At 37.5% G+C, this 23,758-nt stretch overlaps 3 protein-coding genes across 3 annotated transcripts; 1 reads left to right on the top strand and 2 right to left on the bottom strand.

The window, feature by feature from the left end:
• Positions 1 to 4,585: 4,585 nt before the first annotated feature.
• On the bottom strand, positions 4,586 to 5,848 carry LOC311170266 (olfactory receptor 4C45-like). Its single transcript, XM_084232647.1, has one exon. The coding sequence runs from the start codon at positions 5,803 to 5,805 to the stop codon at positions 4,843 to 4,845; it is 963 nt and encodes a 320-aa protein (XP_084088773.1). The 5' UTR covers positions 5,806 to 5,848; the 3' UTR covers positions 4,586 to 4,842.
• An 8,698-nt stretch (positions 5,849 to 14,546) lies between these two features.
• On the top strand, positions 14,547 to 15,473 carry LOC311171499 (olfactory receptor 4C3-like; the record flags this gene model as incomplete). Its single annotated transcript, XM_084234411.1, has 1 exon — positions 14,547 to 15,473. One exon carries the CDS (start codon positions 14,547 to 14,549, stop codon positions 15,471 to 15,473), a length of 927 nt encoding a protein of 308 aa, XP_084090537.1.
• Positions 15,474 to 21,069: 5,596 nt separating this feature from the next.
• LOC311171390 (olfactory receptor 4C45-like) lies at positions 21,070 to 21,999 on the bottom strand (the record flags this gene model as incomplete). The annotated part of the gene is made up of 1 exon (XM_084234202.1): positions 21,070 to 21,999. The coding sequence occupies one exon, from the start codon at positions 21,997 to 21,999 to the stop codon at positions 21,070 to 21,072; it is 930 nt and encodes a 309-aa protein (XP_084090328.1).
• Between the last annotated feature and the right edge of the window lie 1,759 nt (positions 22,000 to 23,758).

Below are 23,758 nucleotides of genomic sequence, written 5' to 3'. Positions count from 1 at the left end.
TTATTTTCTGTTAGGTCTGCTTCACTGGGGTTTCTGTGATCCTCTATCTAGATCAGCTTTCTTTCGAGCAGTAGTCTGTATCTGCAAATATTTCCCTTGTCATTTTCTAGAATTAATCTGAAATTTTCCTTTCAAAGTTCTATCTTTATGCTTTGCTTTGATTAATGAGATATAATCAATTTTCTCTTTTGTACTTCACACTTTTCTTTCTGTTAGCTGTGGCACAAGTTCATCCAATATAATCTACTTTGGATATCTTTATAAAATAAAGTGCTCCACAAATTATTTTCAGCCTAAGATATCACATGTAAGATTTCTCTGTGGATGTAACTGTAAGAATTTTTACATCTTCAATTTAGGCAGAAAATAGTATTTTATACTGGAATAGCCCAGATTTCAATGTAAACGAGTCCCCTGAAATTATGCAAATAAGCACTTTTAAATTGGGGTTGAGTACTGCTTTAATTACTCTCATTCTTCAAAAACATTCATTTCTTAGTTTGTTCAATAAATGGTGCTGGGAAAACTGGGTCGCTACATGCAAAAGAATGAAGCTTGACCACCACCTCACACCATACACAAAAATCAACTCAAAATGGATTAAAGAACTAGACATAAGACCTGAAACCATAAAATATATAGAAGGAAATATAGGCGAAACACTACGTGATTTGCACATCAAAGACATCTTTACAGACACATCACCCAAAGCTGTGATAGTGAAGGCAAAGATAAACAGCTGGGACTATATCAAATTAAAGAGCTTTTGCACAGCAAAAGAGACAATAACAAAAACAAAGAGAAACCCCACCAACTGGGAGAACATTTTTGCACCCAACACTAATGATAAAGGACTGATCACAAAAATCTGCAAAGAGCTGATGAGACTCAACAACAACAAAGAAAATAATCCAGTCAAAAAATGGGCAGAAGAGCTTAAAAGAAACTTCTCTGAAGAGGAAATGCAAATGGCCAACAGGCATATGAAAAAATGTTCAACATCACTTGTCATCAGGGAAATGCAAATCAAAACTACCATGAGATACCATCTTACACCAGTGAGAATGGCACATATTAAAAAAACTAGCAACAACAAATGTTGGCGAGGGTGTGGAGAAAAAGGAACTCTTCTGCACTGTTGGTGGGAGTGCAAACTGGTCCAACCACTGTGGAAAGCTGTGTGGAGATTTCTGGACCTACTAAACATAGAGCTTCCATATGACCCAGCAATTCCACTCCTAGGTATTTACCCAAAGGACACAGAAACATCAATTCCAAAGAACACCTGCACCCCTATGTTTATAGCAGCACTGTTTACAATAGCTAAGCTTTGGAAACAACCCAAATGCCCAAAAATAGATGACTGGATCAAGAAGATGTGGTACATATATACCATGGAATATTACTCAGCATTCAAAAAAGATAAACACATGCAATTTGCTGCAACATGGATGGCGCTGGAAGGGATCATGCTCAGCGAAATAAGCCAAAAAGAAAAAGAAAAATACCGGATGGTCTCACTCATAGCAGGAATCTAGAAAACTTAAATAAGGGACCAGGAAAATGAATAACTATAAGAAAGTGAAAATCAAAATCAACAAAAAACTATGAACCAGAGACACTTTTAGGGGGGCGGGGGCGGGAGGGGGAGGGATTGGGGTCAGAATGGGGGGCTGCAATTGTATGGGGAATATAACAACAAAATTTATAAAAAAAAAAAAAATACAACCATCAAAAAAAAAAAAAATAAAACAAGTTCATTTAAAAAAATAAAATAAAATAAAATACATTTATACTCTTTGAAAAAAAAAAAAAAAACATTCATTTCTTATTAATTTATCTTTTGCAATAATAAATCTACATTGATTACAATATTGAGGATTAAAACTGTACATTTTGAACATAATGTAATAGAAATTTTCATTGGAAGAAGTATCATTTATTCAGATATTGACTTTTTATGACAGAGGATCTGTTACAAAGATTAGAAAGCAGGGAGCAGGTTATACTTAGCTCACATTATGACTACAAGACAATTATGGATTTGGTTAGTCATTGTTCTTCAAGGGTAAATAGATTTTGTTTTAATCTCCTCTCTTTTCATGAAGTATTAGCCAAGATTACTATTTTGTTAAGAGTGTTTCATGGCATTTTCACATCTGAGTTCCTAATGGTGCGGATGAAAGGGTTTACCTTGGGTTGCGGCCATTGTTTTATCATTGGAGAAAGTGATCATACCAGTTACCTGGTATTCACAGGTGGAGACAGTCTCCCAGTGCCCTTCTGTGCTATGGATTTTCATGGAGCAAAGAATGAGGCCATTGGAAATGGTAGGTATAGGAAAAATGAGCATACTCACCAGCCCACTGTTGGTGGCAACAAAAAGTAAAAAGATTTAGTGTGAGTAGAGGGATGATTTAGCAGAGGGAAAGATCACAGATGAATTCATCAATGACATTGTGATATCAGACAACCAGACCATAAAATGAATGACTGAAAGATTGAAACTTCCCCAGTCTCAGCCCCAAGCCCTGGTCACTAGGAGGCTACTCATTGTGATTATTTCATTCAGGGGTTTAACGATGTTTTATTAATGTTCGTATCTTGTGGGTAATGTCATAATTATGTTCAGATAACAAAATGTTATTATTTCTACAGTTTGATGCTCAGAATAAAGACAGAGGGAAATTTTGTTCATAAAATTACTGCCTCCAAACAACAGAAAACGAATACTTAGGTCAGAATTTTATCCACACAGTGTGTTTGTTGAAAATTAGCTATCATATCAGCATCATCAGGTCATTTTCATCATGAGCAACATTATCATCATCATTGTTTTTGTTTTGCTATCCTATTGCATTCCACATTTCTTGAGAATTAAATTAGATCTTTAAAAGATTAATTTTATTATTTTATCAGCATAAAAAAAACTTTACGCACAGTGTGATCTGACTTGGTTTAAAGCCTCGAGAACACGAGAAATGACAGTGTCACATATTATTTGAATCCTGGGTGAGAAATCTCTTCCTACATGTTTCTGAGCTCTTCCCCAGCAATCACAAGCTCTGCATAGATTGGTCTTCCAGTCTCTGGCCCTGGGTGCTTCCTTCTCTTCCTTCCACAGGACCAGATGGAACAGGAACCATCCTAGTGAGAGCTTTTCTGCTCAGGCATTTCACAGTTGCTCCAGCCAGTTCCTGCACTGGCTGCTGCAGAAATATTCAAAGGCGTTTCTCCTAGAATAGGGAATTGTGATGGGTGAGCTCTTGGTGTCCAGAGGCCTGCTCACTGGCCCCAATGTTGTGATAATAGCTCACCTCTCTGCTTTCCCTACTTGTAAAGGGTTGTATTCATTAACAGATTTTGAAGTGATGTGTTGCTAGGACACACAGTTTGCCTCCCATGATAATGGTGGTGAAGGACAGTAGCAGTGACTTGGGCTCCTCTGTCAGGGTCTGTGGTCCCCCACACTCCTTAGGCCTGGTGATGTCGGTGAAGGTGATACAGTGTCTGAACAGTTTTCATCTGTCTCATTTTCTCAGTGTGAATCATTTTTATAATTTGAGGAAGTCTATAATTTTATTTCCTTTTTACTGATGAAAAAAGCAGGTGGAGAGGTGAAGTAACATGTTTATAATTAAAGGCTAATTAATGCTAAGATGAGAAATCAAGCCTATGTGGTGCAAAGTCCTTTACTGTGACTTCTAAGCCTCAGACTCTTTCCAAATTTTTCAAAATTTCAGTTTGTTCACAATATGGTTTCTTTAATTCAGATGGGTCATCACTGTTGTGCATTTTCATGATACAACTTGTTAGCTCACTAGTAATTTCTTCTCAGCTATTTTGTCTTTAGAACCGTTTCTTTTGTATCTGAAACCAGACTTTAATGTACAGATATCTCCTGCTAAACTCTCCAGACTATCAGTCTTATTTTTGTGCCAATTCTGCTTCCAACTGTCTATCTAGACACTTGTATAACAGGAAATGTGGACTTATAATTTTTAAAAAGTACTTTCTGTGTGTGAGTGCTGTGTTCTTGGCATTGTGATTATTAAAACGTTTTCCATATGTTATGGGAAGACATTTTTAAACTTTCAAACTGAGGAGGGTTAGAAAGAACACTTTGATAAATGTACTTCTTGAAGATCATTTCTCTACTATTTTATGCTTTTTTGATACATACTTTTTGCTTTCAAAATAAAATTTGTTTAGCTGTAGTGCTGGCTACAGTATTCAGAAATATTTCTGTTGAGGGTTTCATATCCATTATCAGAGCAACACTGCGACTTTTGTGGGTTGTGGGTACTTTTGTTCTCAGAGGTCCTTTTCTCTCGAAATAATAAATATTATATCATGACTGCATTATTATAAAATGACTATAAGCCAAGTTGGATTTAGATTATATTCTTCTCTGCTTATTTTGGCCTTTGTATTCATGGTTATCTAACTTATTTTATGGTGCCATTTTTTTTTACTGCAACATAGTAATAATAATAATTTAATAGTATATTTGTAAATTTTTTCTTTATTTTTCTTTTTTTCCCACACATCATTGTTAATTTTTGCACAGTGCTTGGTTTCTCCCCCAGGTATAGTCCCCATAGTTTTCCCACCACCACAGCACCGGTGACCCATCACCACAGTCTGGTGTTGTCTTCCTTCCAAAACTCCCCTGTTTAGACCACTCTCCCTCTGCCTCCCCCACTGATACCTCAGATGTATGGTCAGCGTGCAAGCTTTGTCTTTTTTTAATTAAGAACTTTGGTCATCAGGTTTCTTTACCAGACAGTTTTCTTGACATTTAAATTACATATTTTTTCCTTCATAAGAAATAGGTAATTTTTATTTATCTTCAGTTTTAATTAATTGCCCCAACATTTTCTTCATGATGTTTTTTACTTCTGCATTTCTGAGGGTGTAGATCAAAGGGTTCAGCATAGGAGTTACTATGGTATAAAATACACTCACAGCTTTGTCAATGGGGAAGGAGATCATAGGTCTTAGGTACAGATATGAACAAGGTACAAAGAACAAGATGACCACAATGATGTGAGAGGCGCAGGTAGACAGGGCTTTGCGACGCCCCTCAGCACTGTGGTTTCTCAGGGAGTACAGGATGTAAATGTAGGAAGCAACGAGCAGAGAAAACGTGAGCAAACACATTGAGCCACTGTTGGCAGTAATGAGGGGTCCCAAAGTATGGGTGTCTGTGCATGCTAGTTTCAAGAGAGGAATTAAATCACACAGAAAATGGTCAATGACATTGGGGCCACAGAATGGTAACTGGACTATGAACAAAATCTGGATCCCTGCATGAATAAGCCCTAAAACCCCTGCCATTGCCACCAGGAAAATACACACAGGTCGGCTCATGATGGTCATGTAGTGCAAAGGCTTACAGATGGCCACATAGCGGTCATAGGCCATGACCACTAACAAGATGATCTCGGCTCCAGCAAATAAATGTTCAGTGAAGACCTGAGTCATGCAGCCATTGAAGGATATGGTATTCTTTTCAGAGATCAAGTCAAAGATCATTTTGGGTGTTATGGAAGTAGAGTAGAAAGTGTCTACGATGGACAAAAAAGCCAGAAAAAAGTACATGGGACAACCCAGGGCTGGGCTGATAAAGATGGTGGTGGAGATGAACAAGTTTCCTGTCAATGTGATTAAGTAGGCAATTAAAAATGCAGTACCTAAGATTTTCTGCAATTCTGGATTCTGGGTCAGACCCAGAAGAACGAATTCTGTTACATTGTTCATCCTTTCCATGGATTCAGGTTGGGTTGAGGCCATTTGGTCCATCTAGAAAGATGACAGTATTCTGAGTGATATTTTTAATTCAGGACTAAAATAATCTATTCTATTTTACCTTCATTCGTGGTCTCTGGGATTGGTGGAGCTATAACTTCCACTCCTGTCATTTTGTAGGGAGTTATATCGATTTAAGGAGGTTAAATTGATATTCATTGAACAGTGACCACATCTTCCACCACAGTAAAATCAGTGTTGAGTTATGATTGACATCCAAACTTACTTTCCAGCTCTAAAAGTCTCAAAATTGAATTTCTTTTACATGCTGACATAAGTTTCTATAATGACATTTAAAACAGCCTATATGTTGGTATAAATATTAATAGACATATCAATCAGTATTCTTTTAAAACTCAACTGTGTATCAGTTTTGATAGTGCCAAGTCTCATTCTACTCATATCAGCTGTGTTCTTGAATTCCATTTTTTTCTGTTGACTGAATGTGCATATACACACACACACACACAGAGACGGAACTGCAGATGAAAGTTTTTTGCCTTCTAAATGCCTGGGAACTATGCTTATAACAGCTCACTCAGCAGCCATGGATGTTGTGTGGGGCTCAACATGAATTTTTCAGATCTCTTGTTCCACATTGTTGCGTGTTTACATGCACATGGTATAAATCCCCTATGAAGGTCACTGCATTTCTTAAGGCCACTAAAGTGTGTGTGTGTGTGTGTGCACAGAAAATATATATAAATATATGTATTTATATATGCATATATAAATTTATATGTATATATGTATATATTATATGTATTACATGTATTTATATATACTATTTTACATATATGTATATAAATATTTACGTATATGCATATATAATATAAATATATACATATATACCTATAAATACCTATAAATATATATACATACATATATATTAATGCTCTAGATTGAGATATAATCCTACTCACATTTTACAAATGGAATTAGATGAGTAACAAAATTTCCCAGAGTTTCTTGTTGATAAGATGGAAATGTAAGGTCACTTGAGATAATAAAATTTTCCCTGGACCACAGAGTCCCAGGACTTTCCCATGGATTTACAAGAGTTAGCACATGTTACTAAATATCTTGTGTATTATTTCTCCCCCCAGTTTTTTTTTTTAGCTTTTCCCAGTCACTGCCAAAAAGCATAACTATGTATTTTTCCTCCAAATCTGTGGACACAGAAGTCAACATCATGACCTCTCAGTTTCACTAAAAAAAAGGTACAATACTTTTGTTTTGTTTTTAGAAAGCTCAGTCTCTGAGTTGTTCTTTATCCATGGCCTATAGATGGTGACCATGAGTTTAGTCACCCTTAATAAATTCATGAATTTGAACTTCAATATTATGATATGCAAGTCATGAAAAGAGGAGAGAATTTCACATTATTACCCACAGAAGTATACAGAATTAATTTCCTTCGGGAGACTTAAATATTGCACAATGTTTAAAATTTCTCAACAGATAGTGCATGTCTGGCCACCGTACTGATGGTTGTTTCTATTGCTAAATCGTGTCACTGTGTCCAAATTCATTTTTAGAGGAAAGGCCATCTTTGATGAACAAATCTAAACACAAAAACAGTTTCAGTGAAAGGAAATTGGCTAAATTAAGTTAACCTACTTAAGATTTTGGGGAAAAGAGTTAGTTATTACTGACCTGGATCTAGTTGAGCCACTGTGGATTTCTCAGTTTTTTAATCGAGTCCAGTCCTTGCTTGCTTCCCCTCGGGGCAGAGGACACACAACTGCACACACGCTTGGACTAACAGTGGAACTCTAGGCTTCTCATTTCTTTAGATCACTTCCCCAATCCTGGACCTTGTGGTTTGTTTTGATTCCCTTTCCAGGGTCAGTCTGGATTTTCTCAGAAAATGCAACTATTTTACTTAGAAAAATTTAATAGCTCTAAGATTTAATTTCTACTCAATTTCATGGATTCTTGTAAAAGTATAAACACATTTTCAAAATAGATGTTTTTCATGTCTCAGCAGCATATTCGATCTAAATTAAAAACAGTGGTGACAATAAAAGATTCTTCAAATCAGGAGACGTTAGTACGTGGAGCTGTGAAGTGTAAACGTGAATCAAATCTACTTGTTTGGACATTGTTTCCTCAAATCAGTTCTGCTAAATTTTTGTTTCTCAAAGAGATCCTGAGAAGTCTGGGAGAGAGTCACATTTATTTCTATGGAAGCCCTCTGTCTAACCCACTCTCCGCTTAGCTGCACTGCCTCCCAGGCAAATCTTCAGCTTGTTGATTCATGGCTCTGCTGCTGTCATTTACTTAAAAGTCTTTCTGTTTAACTCTTTCTTCATTGACTCAGGAGAAGTGTTTAAATAGACTTTCCTGAAGTACAGGATTTGATAATGCATTGACCTCTCCAGTGCTTAGAGGATTAATAATTGGCCCTGTTGTAAGCTTTGCTGAAGCCAAGGTCTTTCATTTACTCCCACTTGGCACACTTCATTAGAGGCCATGTTTGGAAATGCAGTTGAGTTTTGGTAAAACACACGTCTCCTGGCTATTAGTATGAAACCCGGGTAAATTAACTAGAAGTGTTTTATTGTAGGGCTTAGTTACTCATTTTGATATGGTAGATTTGGACAAGGGTACAGAGGCATAGGTCAGAGTTCAGAGATTGGATCTCTGAAAATATGACTTCAAAGTGGTATAGTTACCCTGAGAATGGAAACCCCAGACTTTATGTGCCAGTTTAACTTGGGAAGTTGTGACATTTTTGTAAGTTACTGACAGAGGACATTCAAATGGCAGGATTCCCAGCTATCAAAGTTTAATAATCTAAAAGTCATAGACATAGCAACCTCCTCTGGAGTGAGTACCTAGACAACAGGTTCTCATGATGCATTCAGGCTACTGTAGCCTTTCTTTCTACTCCACAGGAGTGACTCATGGGGACTTAGAGTTAAGTACTAATTGCGTTTGCACAGCAGCCATTGACAAGATCACACTCAGTCAAGCACTTGTGTATAAAGACATCCAGAAGGAGAGGGAAAAAACCCTAGAGAAAGGAACCACCACTACAATCTTCTCTGCCTCAGTTTCTGAGGTAATGAAGACATAAATGTAACTGTTCACAATCACCATTTTTAAAATCAGCCTTTATCTTAAACCAAAATGACACACTCCCACTAGTTCAGAATCTTAAAATGGAAGCAGTGCCTTCAGCTCTGTCTTCAACTTTAACTTTTGCTCCTATGTGCTGCCATGTCATTCACAGCCTGATGCTCCCTTTGGTATTTTTATTTTTTAAATTGTGATAAATATATGCAATGTGAAATTTACCATAGAACTATTTTAAGTGTGCAGTTTAGTGGCATTAAGGTCATTCATACTGTTTTTCAAACATCACCAATAGAAAAGTCTATTCAGGTCCGTTTTAATGACCACTTTGATAGTTGGGTTATTTTTTCTGTTAAGCTGCATGAGTTCTTTACCTATTTTTGATATAACCTCATAAAATATATGACTTGAGAATATTTCACCATAGCCTCTAGGCTGCCTTTTTACTCTGTTTATTGTTTGGTGGATTAAACCTGTTTAGTTTGATGCAACTCCATCTTCTATTTTTGTTTTGTTGCTTGTGCTTTGGTGTTACAGCCAAGACTTTCACCCAGCCCTACACCACAAATATCTTCTGCTATATTTTCCTTTAGAACTTTCATTGTTTCAGGTCTTATATTTAAATCTTTAATCCACTTGTACATATGGTGGAAGATAAGGGTTCAATTTCATTCTTTTGCATGAGACTTTCCAGTTTTCTCAGTACCATTTATTCAAGAGACTGTCCTTTCCTCATTCCATACTGTTGGCATCCTTGTCAAAGGTCCGTTGATTATATATCCTAATCTATATGTTTGCACAGATATGTATAAATTATATATTTACATATACATATATTTACTATCCATATGTAGATATGGAATAAACATATAAATATAGCATTATACACAGTTTTAGACAAACAACACAACACACACACACACACACGCGGTTATTGCCAGACTATTATTCCATTGGTCTATATATCTGTCTTTGTGGTTCCACTCTTAAAATTACAAAAACTTTGTTTTTTTTCTAAATATTTTTCATTTATTTGTTTATTTATTTATATTTATACAAGCACTGGGTACAATCAGAAGCGTGGGAGGGTGAGAGAATTCACCAGAGCCAGAGCGGGGAGCAGAGCAGGCAGAAGGACTGAAGTACACTGCTGAGGGGAGCAGCAGGCGGCAGGAGAGGTCTGCGCACCATGTGGGACCCTCCTCCGATCCTCTGATGCCAGGGGAGCAGCCGGAGATTGAACCGGCGCTGCAGAGGCTGCGGGCAGCTTCGCAACCCAGTGCTCAGCCGCTGCGCCACCGGGGAGGCCCAAAATTACAAAAACTTTGTAACACAGTTTGAAGTCAGGAAGTGAGATACCACCAGTATTTTTTTTCTTTGACAAAGATTGATCCTGCTACTTATGCCCTTTGCGGTTTCATATGAACTTTAGATTTTTTTTCTATTTCTGTGTGGATGCCTCTGAGATTTTGACTGGAATAGTATTAATCCTTCAGATTTCGTTGAGAAGAGTAGACATTTTGATAATATTGAGACTTACATTCCATGAATGTGAGATGACTTATTTGTGTCCTTTTTATTACATTCTTTCACCAGTGTTTTGCAGTTCTCTGTTTACAAGTCTTTTGTTAAATTTATTTTGATGTATTTTAATATTTTTTATGATTATAAATGGGATTGTTAATTTTTTGACAATAGTTTATATATAAATGTAACTGGTGTATATGTTGATTTTGTATCTTGCTGATGGCTCAACTCATCCCTTGGAGGGGGAGGAGTTGCTTAGAGTTGGGGGGGCGGTGGCTTAGAGTTCTCTATACAGTTCATGACCTCTGAAAATAGAGACATTCATTACTAACCCAGTTTGATGATTGATTTCTTTTTTTCTTGTCCTACTGCTCTGGCTAGGGCTTCCCATACAGTGTTGAATAGAACTGTATCTGTCTTTGTTCCTAATTAAGAGGAAAAGTTTTCAGTTGTTTACTTGATGAGTTGTTGAAGAAATATTTTTCAGTTTTGGGGTATGATGTAATAGTCATTGTGAGCTTGTTACATATGGCTGGTGTGATGTTGAGGTAATTTCCTTCTATTCCTAGTTTGCTGAGTTTTTTTTTTTTTTTAAATTGGGAATGGGCAGGGAATTTTTTGAGCTGTTTTTTCCATCCCTATTTATTTGAACATGATTTCTGTCCTTCATTCTGTTACTGTGTTTTATCAGATTTATTGCTTTTATATGTTGAAATATCTTTGCATCCATGGATATCCCATTTGATGTTTTCAATGTGCTGTTGAATTTAGGTTGGTAGTGCCTTGTCAGAGGACTTTTGCATTTATGTTCATCATGGATTTTGCCCTTTATTTTATTTTGTTGTCCTTATTTGGATTTGATAGCCACGGTATGGATCAGAACATTTAAATTTTTCTCTCTGCTTTATGGGGAGATGTAAAAGAGAGGATCTGTGTGAAAGGGCCCAGAGCCCACGCCCAGAACACAGAAGGTGCTTCATGAACACTGTTGTTTTTTGTTATTCAGTCAGGGATCTCCCTAAAGATGCTGAGCCTCTGGTATCCGTTCCTGAAATATCCTCTTTTCCTCCTGACAATATGTAGATTCTCTAGTCACTAGGAGGATCTGGGGCACTTATTGGAAGAGAATTAAGGCACTTGTGAGACCAAAATGCATTCAAAGGGATTAATTACGTGATGGCTTCAACATTGTTCCAACCTGTGAATGAAGAAAAAGCCAGTTCCAAAATGCCTCAGCATGTGGTCTGTGAGCAGAGACTGTCTCCCTGGGAGAGAGAAAGCACAGAGCCCTGGTCATCCCCATGTTCTCACTCCCACCTTATAAATAACCCTTCTCAGAGGAAGGAGAAAGATTTTTCTGTGACTGTGCTGATGAATATTCTTAGCAAAAATAGAGCTAACAAGTCAACTACTCCTGTGATGCTCCCTGCAGTGTTGGCAGCAGCACTTTGTTTTTGATAATCAAAGAGAGAGAAAGTGATATGGAAGATGGTAGTTATGTTGGGAAGAGGGTGAGGGGAGCCATCAGCAGCCTGAGTTCTCCCTCTGCCTCAGCTACGAGTCACCCATTTGACTTCAGACCTGCTGCCCCTAATCCATCTGAGTCTTAAATCCACCATCGTAAACATGGAGACAACTGGAGAAGATGATTTTATAAGCCATTTGATTATTCCACAAATGAAAGGGAAATGGATAATGGAATGATTCCTAGCTGCTTGTAAATGACCTGAATCCCTTTTTGGTTTTTCACTTGCTTCTTCTAAGCCAGTCAGCTCAGAGGAGTTGCTATCATCAATAACTGCTGTCAGCATGTGCTTTGCCTCAATGAAAAAACAATTTAACCCCAGCCAGGAGTTTAATCTTGTGATCTTTGAAATTTGGGACAACAAGCTTGAAACTGCTTTAGAGCACTGTTCACAAATTCACCCAGGTCCTCTTATTTTTGATGTTAGGATTTAAAGGCAAACAGAAAACAAGAGAACCCGCCTGGTGACCTGTTGCCCTCTGATACAGTTAATGTAAGTTTTCTGGATTCTGTTTGAAAAATTGAGTGAGTGAGAAATGCAATTCTAATAAATTTTCAGAGGAATAATTTTACTGAAATTCTCATTTGACATGAAATCACTTTGCTTCTTCTGGATAACTCAATAGGAGACTTTTTTCTTAGTTTGTTACCAGTAGTTTATTTTGAACACTCATAAATTTGAATCATATGATCAATAAGCTTAAATTTTTATTTGAGGGCATATAAGTTCATTATTTGGCTAAATTTTAGCCTACTGATGTTGATTGAATTTTCTTGATTCTCTTGTGCTCTGTGCGAGGGTCAGTATTAGGTCATTTTTAATCTTTATAGTAAGATCATACCCATGTCTGTCTCTACTGAGTGTTAATATGTGCATTCAACTCCTGAAGTCACATGAATTTGTTGCCCATGGCATTGAAGATGGGATGTTAGAGATGTCACTTAGTAATTATTTGTCACATCCAGGCTCTATAGAAACACTTTCAACATACTCTTTATTTATAGCTCTCTCCACCTCAGTGGGTAACAGTGCCTTTTCATGTTATAGATGAGAACATCGAGACTTTGAGAAGTTGTCCGTGGGTACATGAGCATTCAGTAGCAGAGCAAGTAAGTGAGGTTAAGTGACAGGTCAGTGCAGGGCAGCCCACAGCCTCTGCAGTTAGACTGCTGTTGTCCACAGAGTATGTTTCTGTAATGTGCTAAGTGTGTGTCTTGCTCTCTTCTGCAAAAGGAGAACAGAAACAGTAAAGTGCCTCATGGGATTCTATGAGGAATAAATAAGCTGAGGCATGTCAGGCAGGTAGGACTATGCTTGACAAAAGCTAAGTGCTACGTACATGTTTGCTCTTTTACAGCTGTCTTTAGTTCAACACTCTCCACCAGGCTTGCGGTTGTAGTAACTATATTCATCTTTTTGCAGTAAAGCTTGGCAAGAGAAAAAGGGGGCAGTTTTCTGGTCAACACAAGGATTTTCTCTCAGATATTTACTTTCTGTGGGTCTTTCTTCCTGTAATACTCCCTATAATTTCCCTTTTATCATACTAAGCATCAATCTTCAGCAGTTTGGAAGATTTAACTACTGTAAGAAGATACATGTTAGGAAAATAATATGTTGGTGGTGTGTGTAGTTAATGATTCCTTTTTGTTAGACCCAGAATAAGTAGGCACAGATACCTCCTTAATGTCACTAGGAGAATAAAGGGTGAATAGAAAAATATTTGGTGAGATAGATTCTAATTTATAGCTGCTTAGGACAGGGCACCTGTCCTTTCTATCTGCAGTGTCCTTTATATTATGTATAGGCAGGCAATGATTTAACAGACTTTAACTGATGTTCACTAATATTTTATTATTACTTTAAATCCTCCCTCTGGACAGTAGGACTGATAACTGCTGTGTCACTCAGCCCAGGGAATGCAACACCTAGAAATGTGTAAAGCTAGGGGAAATGTCATTTCCTAGGCACGATGCTGTCCACAGCCTGGAACATGGAGGGAGCAAATGAACAATGAGCAAAATGAAGAAATCGAGCAAGTATGCTGCTGCAGTGGAGTCAGGTTCTCCCACTCTTGCTTCAGTTTGTTCTACATCAGTTTGTGTTACCATTAGAAACAATGGCCACTAGTTATGTCTAGTAAATCTTACTGCAAAGTCCAGAAGAAGAATTTGATTCAAGGCGTATAGACTACTTGTGCAGAGATTTTAGGAGATCCTAAATATTCTTGTCAGTGCCATTGATCTACATCAACCCTAGAGATATTTGTCAGAGATGTTCTCCAACTGGAATCATACTCATTATCTGCCAGTGTTCAATTTCAGGAGTAACAAAAGAATTGAACATTTTTTTTTTGTAAATTATTACTAAAAATAACATGGGTGCCCAGTGATGCTGAAGTCAACAGAAAATGTTCACATTTGTGGTTAACAGAATGAATTGGCACAATAATTTTGGAGCTGAAAGGGGTTAAGAACACGGGGAAGAGGCTGTGTTAAGGAAACCTTGCATATTTGTCCACCTGTAATTCATTTGGTTACAGTTATGATTCTGTCTTGACTTTTAGGCAATACTGTACCTGCATTCTCCATGCCCTGGGGATCTATGGAAGTACCACACAATATCACAGAATTTTTCATGCTGGGACTCTCACAGAACCCGGAGGTGCAGAGAGTTTTATTTGTGCTCTTTTTGATCATCTATGTGGTTACAGTTGGTGGTAACATGCTCATTGTGGTCACCATTGCCTGCAGTTCCACTTTGGCATCCCCAATGTACTTTTTCCTAGCCAACTTGTCCTTTATAGACACCTGTTATTCCTCCTCCCTGACTCCTAAACTCATTGCTGACTCTTTATATGAGGGCAGAGATATTTCCTTTGAGGGCTGCCTGGCTCAGCTCTTTGGAGCCCATTTTTTGGGAGGTGTCGAGATCATCCTGCTCACAGTCATGGCCTACGACCGCTACGTGGCCATCTGCAAGCCCCTACACTACACCACCATCATGACCAGGCAACTCTGTGGCCTGCTGGTGGGGGTGGCTTGGCTGGGGGGCTTCCTGCATTCATTGATTCAGCTTTTCCTGGTCCTTCAGTTGCCCTTCTGTGGGCCCAATGTGATCAACCACTTTGTCTGTGACTTGTACCCCTTGCTGGAACTTGCCTGCACTGACACTTATACCATCGGTCTGCTGGTGGTGGCCAACAGTGGTGTGATCTGCCTGTTGAACTTCCTGATGCTGGCTGCCTCCTACGTCATCATCCTGCGCTCCTTGAGGTCCCACAGTGCAGAGGGGAGACGCAAAGCCCTCTCCACCTGTGGGGCCCACTTTACTGTGGTTGCTTTGTTCTTTGTGCCCTGTGTATTCACTTATATGCGTCCAGCATCTACTTTATCTCTAGACAAAAATATGGCAGTATTTTATGGTATTCTGACACCTATGTTGAATCCACTCATTTATACCTTGAGGAATGCAGAGGTGAAAAATGCCATGAGAAACCTCTTCACACAGAATGAAAGTGCAGGTGGATAATGATGTGAAAACAGGAAATAAAAACACTTTACTTCTGTAATGGAGCAATCAAAAACTTTTTTATTATATGTCATCTTGGTGCATCTCATCCATCCATTTATCTTTACAGAATTTCATGCTTTACTTTTTTCACCTGAATCCAGGATTTGATTATAAAATGACTGTGAAATACATATGGCTTGTATGTTTATTATCTCAGTTTTAGAAATGAGGGGACTGTGTCTCGTGGTTATTGATTAATCAAGCTGATTTATTTTGAAGGAACCAAATTTGATGGCACTCATCATGTATTTTTGATCATCATGTAGTTCTTGAAGCAGCAATCCATGTTGATACTTGATTTTGTGTGATAGCTATTATCGATGTGTAATACAGAACACTGAGGCAAAATACAACCAAAGGCAAATGATGTCATGCTTAGCCACCTCCAGCAGCTGGTGTCAGGCAGGTGTGGCTTCTGTTCCTCTCATCACCCCATGTGACCTCATCATGTAGCTGCTGTGTCATAGTGGAGAGTGTGAGATCTGGAAACAGAGCAACTAGGTTTGTTTTAAATTCCACACTTACTAATGGCATGGCCTTGGGTGAGTGACCAAGCCCCGACAGGTATCAAAGATAAAGAAAACACATGTCTAAATGTTACTTTAAGAATTACATTAATCTATGTACAGTTCTTCATCTACTTTTTGGCTCATTTAACTGGAATATGTTTTCCTTGACATATTATATATACCTCAATATATTTCCTAGCCTCCACAAAGAGGTTGCTTTCTTTTGCTTTTTTCTCCAATAAGTTTGATATATATGTCACACTGAGAGTGGACTTATTCTTTGAACAGTGATGCAAAGTGGTTATTTTAGTTTCCCTAACTCCCTTTTCACATTCTGAGGGCTGCTGGAATGTGTCCATTTCCACCCCATTCTTTTCCTGGTTTTACAAACTATCATCACATCTCTTCTCAGGATTCACTCTAAAGAGTGTAGGCTCCTTAACTTATAATAAATTTGTTCTTTATTTGAGAAAGAATCTGCAATTCACAATGTTGTAACATATGCACTTTTCACACAAACTAAAACATACAAGAATCAACAAAAGCAATATCTTTACTGCAAGTGTTTGAAAGTGGTCTCCAGGACTAAAAAATTCAAGATGTCATCAGGAAAAAAATGTTGTTTTACATCAAACTACTATGTCCAACAAAAGCAACATTTGCACAGAGCTCTTCGGCACAATGAAATTGTCTTCTCTTAGTGTTCACATTTGATAGTCTAATTAATAAAGGCAAAGTTTAAATGAGACCTTGAAATTTTGTTTCTATTTACTCTTTTCTGCTGTTAGATACTTAAAGTGTAATTGAGTCAATTTTCCAATGCAGTAAGACATATGAAGTCAGGGTGGGGCTCACTAAAACCGAGCTTACCTTATTGCAGGGTGCCACAACCTTATTCCAAGGGATTTTCTAAAACGGCATGCTTACTTTTTTTGCAATTTGAGACACAAATTTATTTTTTTAAGCTCTAAGTAAGTCTATTTTTTCCCTCAAATTTCATTGATTTGCTGTTTGCTTATAAAACTATAATTTCGGGAGTATAGCTTCATTCCCCACCGCCCCTCACCCACCAATGTGTGCTGACATTTCACTCCCCTCCACTGTGCTCTGCTCCGGCCTAGAACCTCCTCACCTTCCCTCTCCTGCTCCCTCCATTTATTTTTAGTTACAGTTAAAATATCAAATAGTATAAAATAATGATCTAGTGTCCCCTTGTTTATTGTTATCTGAGTCATGATTAGCAGTGGCCCACCTTACTTATGAGTGCTGCTTATTAAAAAAATTTCAACCTGCTAGAATAAAGACATAGTAAATATCAGACATTTCCTATGTGATTTAAAAGTTACTATTAATCATGTCCTCAAAAGCAGTGATTCCTCCATTTGGTGATTATGTGAATTATCTTACTTTAATACCATTTTAAAAAGTTTAGAATATAGGAAAATAAAGATGGACTCTGCGTGTGTGTGTGTGTGTGTGTGTGTAAATCTGCAAGTCTGATATCTACAGTTGATCACTGTGAACATTTTGATGGGTCTCTTTCTACTCCTCAGTGCCTATTTCTCCTCCTCTTTCTTTTCTTTCACCTCTTCTTTCCATTTGTTCTTTGATAAAACTTGATTAAATCTCTGCTATACTAAAAGGCACTCTCTGAAGTTAAATTATTTCTTTGTTAAGTTTGCAAGGCATCTTAGGCAAATAAACTTTTATGAATGACATTTTCAAAAAATGAGCATTTTCAGCTGCTCTCCTGCCTCCCTGTGACTATGCAGGTGACTTTCTTTTTCTTTCTCCTTTCCCTGTTAAACCTGTCCTTTTAAAATGTTAAAGAACAGGAAATATTCATCCTTAGTTTATGCCCTTATGAAAGGAGATGTGTGTGAAGAACAGGGTGTCTGATGGGCTAACAGGTGTCTCGTAAATGCTAGTTCCCTTTTCTGCCAGTGGAATACAGAAGAAATAAAGCTAGAAATAACACGAGCCTCTCAATTTTAAGTACAGTTGAAAATATGCTTGTGGATTAAAAGACCTGTATTTGAGATTTTTATTCCACACTCATGGTTATGTGCAAGCTACTTACAGCATAGCTCTTCTCCTCTGTGAATGTCACTTCCTCAATGAAGTTTATTTTTAAGTGAATGGCAACTAGTGAACACATACGTCAAAAACATACTTGCTTGTTTTTTAAACTTTTTTTGATTTTTGATTTTTTTATATTTATATATTTCTTACATCATTTTTCATTTTTGCACAATGTATGCATTTTCATCTTGGTTATATTCCCCATACAATCCCCCCCCCTTTATTTTGACCCCGATCCCTCCTCTCTTTGCCCCTTTCCTCACCCCCCCCTTAGTGTGTCTCTGGTTTATAGTTGCTTATTGATTTTGATTTTTTCTTTATTATAGTTATTCTTTTTCCTGGTCCCTTATTTAGGTTTTCTAAATTCCTCCTATGAGTGAGACCATGCTTGTTTGTGTTTATTTATCAAAGGAAAGTACCATATAAGCCACAGGTTGCTCCATTTTGTATGAGCAGTGTATGCAGAGAAGAAATGATTTCAGTAAAATTACTGATTAGGTGAGAATGAAAATACTAGTCATTCGCCAGCTCTTACAGACTCATACATCTTTAGCCTAGTCTCACTGTGAAGGAGGCCCCTCTTAATATTGGTTCAAACAATGATCACCGAAAGGTTTCAAGAAGAGAATTCCAGAGATTAGAAGTGTAAAAAGTTAATTTTGTGGTCTGTTCATATTAGGGGGATGCCATATGAGTTTGATAAAACACAAAAACTTTTGGGCAGACAGACTGAATTCTGATTGAGTCAAACTGTAGCTTGGTCTTGAGCAATAAAAAGACTCTCCCCAAGCCTTGATTTCCTAATCTATGAAATGGGATATCAAAATAATTGTACTTACTGAGCTGTAGTAAGAATCAACAGAGTAATTATAAATAACTGTACAGAGCAAATGCACACAAGCTGCATAATTGTTCATGCAAATATTTTATTGATGTTCTTACCACCTGTGGGTAGGATCATCATTATGTCCAAATAATAAATTGTTTTAAATGAAGAAAACGCCATGGCTTGAGGCTACACATACATTAAAGACAGAAAGAAATGAATTGATTTGTTGCCTCCAGAACATATAAAATGCGGTGAGGATTTTAATCTAGAAAGTGCTGTCATACCCATCATCATTATCATCATCACACTTATTGTCACCATTGCCATCACACTTATTGTCACATTATCCTATTTTATTATTTTTCCCAAGAGAGAGCTACAGATAGACCTTTAAAAGGTAAATTTGATATTTTAAAACATTCTTGTTTGTATATATTCACAAGAAACTCACTCATAATGAATTATGGCAAAACATCTGGTTTTTTAGAGGCCTTTCTCTATAGTATGATCTGACTTGATTTAAAGTCCTGAGAACACGAGAAATGTCAGTATCACATGCTATTTGAATCCTGGGTGAGAAATCTCTTTTTACAACATGTTTCTGAGCTCTTCCCCAGGAATCACAAGCTTTGCACAGAGAGATCTTCCAGTCTCTGGCTCTGGATACCCCTTTCACATTCCACAGGAGGACCAGAGGGAGACCTCATAGTGAGAGCTTTTCTGCTCGGGCATCTCACAGTTGCTCCAGCAATTCCTGCACTGCTAGCTGCAGAGATATTCAAGGACATTTCTCATAGAATAGGGAGTTGTGATGGGTGAGCTCTTAGTGTCCAGAGGCCTAGTCACAAGCCCCATTAAATATCCTTGCTCAGATAGTAGCTCACCTGTATGCTGTCGCTACTTGTAAAGGGTGGTTTTTGTGATAGATTTTGAAGATATGTGCTGCTAGGACAGACATTTGCCTCCCATGATCATGGCGGTGAAGGACAGTAGCAGTGAGATGGGCTTCTCTGTCAGGGTCTGCTGTCTTCTGCACACCTTATTCCTGGTGACATCTCTGAATGCGGTACAGTGTCTTGCAGTTTTTATTAATTTTCATCTGCCTCATTATAATGAGAGCTTTTCTCATCAGCAATATTAATCATTTACTTTGCATAATTTATGGTCATCTGTAATGTTATTTCCCTTTTACAGGTGAAAAAATAGGTAGAGCGGTAAAATAACAGCTTATATTTATAAGGCTATTAAGTGATGGAACTTGGATGAGAAATCAGGCCCATTTGGTCAAAGCCCTTAAGCTGTGACTTCAAAGCTGCAGACTCCTTCTGGATCTCTTTGATTTCATTATGTTCACAGTGTGGATCGGGTCACGCAGTTCTGATCCATGGTCACTTGCCCATTTCCATGACACAGCTTGTTCTCATCTGACTGGTAATTTCTCCTAACTGCCATTTGTCTTCAGAAACTTTTCTGTTGGCTGTGTCTAAAGTCAGATTTGAATTATAATTTTAAAAAAGTAGTTCATGTGCAAATGTTGTCTTCATGGTATTATGATTAATAAAATAAATTCATGGCTGTGGTGGGAGAACATTTGTACACCTTTCATACATACAGAGATGAAGTACTTCTTGTGATAGAAGTACTTCTTGAAGATCTTTCTTACTGCTCTACCCTTTTTTCATCTGTACTCTTTTTTTTTTTGTTGTTGTTGTTTGTTTTTAAAATAAAACTTCATTCTAGCTGTAGCGCTGGAATAGATTGTTCAGGAATATTGCCGTTGACAGTTTCATATCATATTTAGGGCAACACTATGACTTTTGTGGACCCTTGGTACATTTGTCCTTATAGGCTTCCCCCTACCCCAAAGATTGCTATAATCTGGTTATATTTGGATTGCATTCATTTTTCTTATTTTGGAAGAAATTAAACATATTTGGGGACTACTGAAATTATCACACTACACTATATCTTTTGTGCCTTAACTGATAGGTCAACCCTGCCAACAATATATGGGATATTGCACAAAACTGATTCAGGTAGAATAATTGGCCAATCCAATCCTAAGTAAATAAGGAGACTAAATCTGTCTAACATATCCTTAGACATTTTTTTCCCTAAACACCAACTGAAAGGTTTATTTACCTGCAGTTTTCATTAATTGCCTCCAAAGTTTCTTCATGATATTTTTCATCTCTGCGTTTCTGAGGGTGTAGATTAGAGGGTTTAACATAGGAGTTATTATGGTGTAAAAAACAGTCGCAGCTTTGTCAATGGGGAAGGAGATCATGGGCCTTAGATAAATGAATATGCAAGGGATAAAGAACAAGATGACCACAGTGAAGTGAGAGGCGCAGGTAGACAGGGCTTTGCGGCGCCCCTCAGCACTGTGGTTCCTCAGGGAGCGCAGGATGGTGATATAGGAAGCAATCAGCATAGAAAAAATAAGCAAACACATTGAGCCACTGTTGGCAGCAATCAGGGGTTCCAAAGTGTGAGTGTCCATGCAGGCTATTTTCATGAGAGCCAACACATCACACATTATATGGTCAATGACATTGGGGCCACAGAATGGTAACTGGACCATGAACACAATCTGAATGCCTGCGTGAAGAAGCCCTAACACTCCTGCTATTATTACAAGAAGCACACACACAGGTCGGCTCATGATGGTCATGTAGTGCAAGGGTTTACAGATGGCCACATAGCGGTCATAGGCCATGACAGTTAACAAGGTGATCTCGGCTCCAGCAAAGAAATGTTCAGCAAAGAACTGGCTCATGCAGCCATTGAAGGATATGGTATTCTTTTCAGAGATAAAGCCAAGGATCATTTTAGGTGTTACGGAAGTAGAGTAGAAACCATCTATGATGGACAAAAAAGCCAGAAAAAAGTACATGGGAGAACCCAAAGCTGGACTGATGAAGATGGTGATGGAGATGACCAAGTTTCCTGTCAACGTGATCAAGTAGATGATTAAAAACCCAGCAAATAGGAGTTTCTGCAGATCTGGATTCTGGGTCAGGCCCAGTAGAACGAATTCTGTTACATTATTCATTCTTTCCATGGATTCAGCTTTGAGTGCGAGTACATAGTCCATCTGGAAAGATGACAGTAGTTTGAGTGATATTTTTAATTCAATATTAAAAATTTCCATTACTTTTGAGTCTTGGTGTCCGGAATTGGTGGAGCTACACCATCCACTCACTTTTGTTGTTTTTCAGATTGTTGTAAAGAAGAATGGAAGGAGGTTAAATTATAGTCATTGAATAGTGACAGTATCTTCCTAATACCACACAAAGTCTAGGTGTTATGATGAATGTTGAATTACAGTTGACCTCCAGACTATGTTTTCAACTTTAAGAATCTCACAATTTTATTTCATAGTTTGGGACATTTTTCACTAATAAGAATTATTTTGAATTTATATCTGTTTATTGACATGAATTATTATGAATATATAATGTCAGTATTCTTTTAAAAGTCCACTGTGTATGAGACACAACAAAGTCAAGTACTAATTAATCTAAATTAGTGGTGTCTGTGAGCTTTCAATACTTTTTTTGGTGAATGAATGCACATGCACACATAGAGACAGCTGTTGATGGATTTTTGTTTGTTTTTCTCTATAATTTTTAAAATTTATGCATATGTATATTTTACACCATTGTTAATTTTTGTACAATGTATGTTTGTATGCTTTCTCCTTTCAGGTGTAGTCCCCATAAAATTCCCACCACCAATTCACCCATGAACTGTCACCCTAGTCCCTTGAGCTCTTCTCTCCCTTGTTTAATTCCTCTACCTCCTCGTTCCATGCAGAGTTTCTCTGATTTATAGTTGCCTGCTAATTTTTTAAAATTTATTATTGTTTTTTTTCCCCCGATCCCTTATTTGGTTCCCCTAGATTCCTTCAGTAAGGTTTTTTTTTCTTTTTCTTTCTTATAACAGCTCATTGAGTAGCATTCACTCAGCAGCCTGGATGCTGAGTCTGGAGTCCTGTCAACATAACTCTTTTAGCTTCCTTCTTCCACATTGTCAATGTGGACAAGTGTTTGGGGCAATATCCCTCGTAAAGCTTTCACTATCTCTTTTTTTAATTAATATTTTATTTTATATAATTCTTACATTATTCTTCATTTTTGCACAATGTATGCATTTTCATTTTGGTTATATTCCCCATACAATTGCACCCCCCCTTGTTTTGACCCTAGTCCTTCCTCTCCCCTTCTCTTCCCTCCCTCGTAGTATTTCTCTGGTTTATAGTTGCTTGTTGATTTTGATTTTCACTTTGTATTAATTAGTTTTTTCCTGGTCTCTTATTTAGGTTTTCTAAATTCCTGCTATGAGTGAGACCATCCGGTATTTTTCTTTTTCTTTCTGACTTATTTCACTTAGCATGATCCCTTCTAGCTCCATCCATGTTGCTGCAAACTGCATGTGTTTATCTTTTTTGATTTTGCTGGCCCTTACTATCTCTTAAATGAAGTTTTTGTGCATCTGGTCTCTCTTGCAGATGTCAACTGCTCTGCACTAGGTCTGTAATTCTACTCCCATCTTACAAATAGAATATAATGAGGCAGGGAGTTTCCTAAGTTTTGTATTGACAAGACAGGAATGTTAGGGTTACCTGAGATAATACAATTTTTCCTTTAGTGTGATTTCAATGAATTGCAGTAGTGTGATCTTTTCATAAGTAATGAGTAAAAATAGTTAACATGTACATGAATATATTTATAGTCTTGAGTGTTCTCTGCCCAGAATTTTAAGAGTTAGTATGTATTGTTATAAACATCATGAAAGATTTTTTAAATTTAATTCTTTAT

This window comes from Talpa europaea (genome assembly GCF_964194135.1).
Source record: "Talpa europaea genome assembly, chromosome: 1".
NCBI classification, from domain to species: Eukaryota; Metazoa; Chordata; class Mammalia; order Eulipotyphla; family Talpidae; genus Talpa; species Talpa europaea.
The sequence above is the reverse complement of the archived record's forward strand: the minus strand, read 5'-3'. Positions and strand labels throughout refer to the sequence as shown.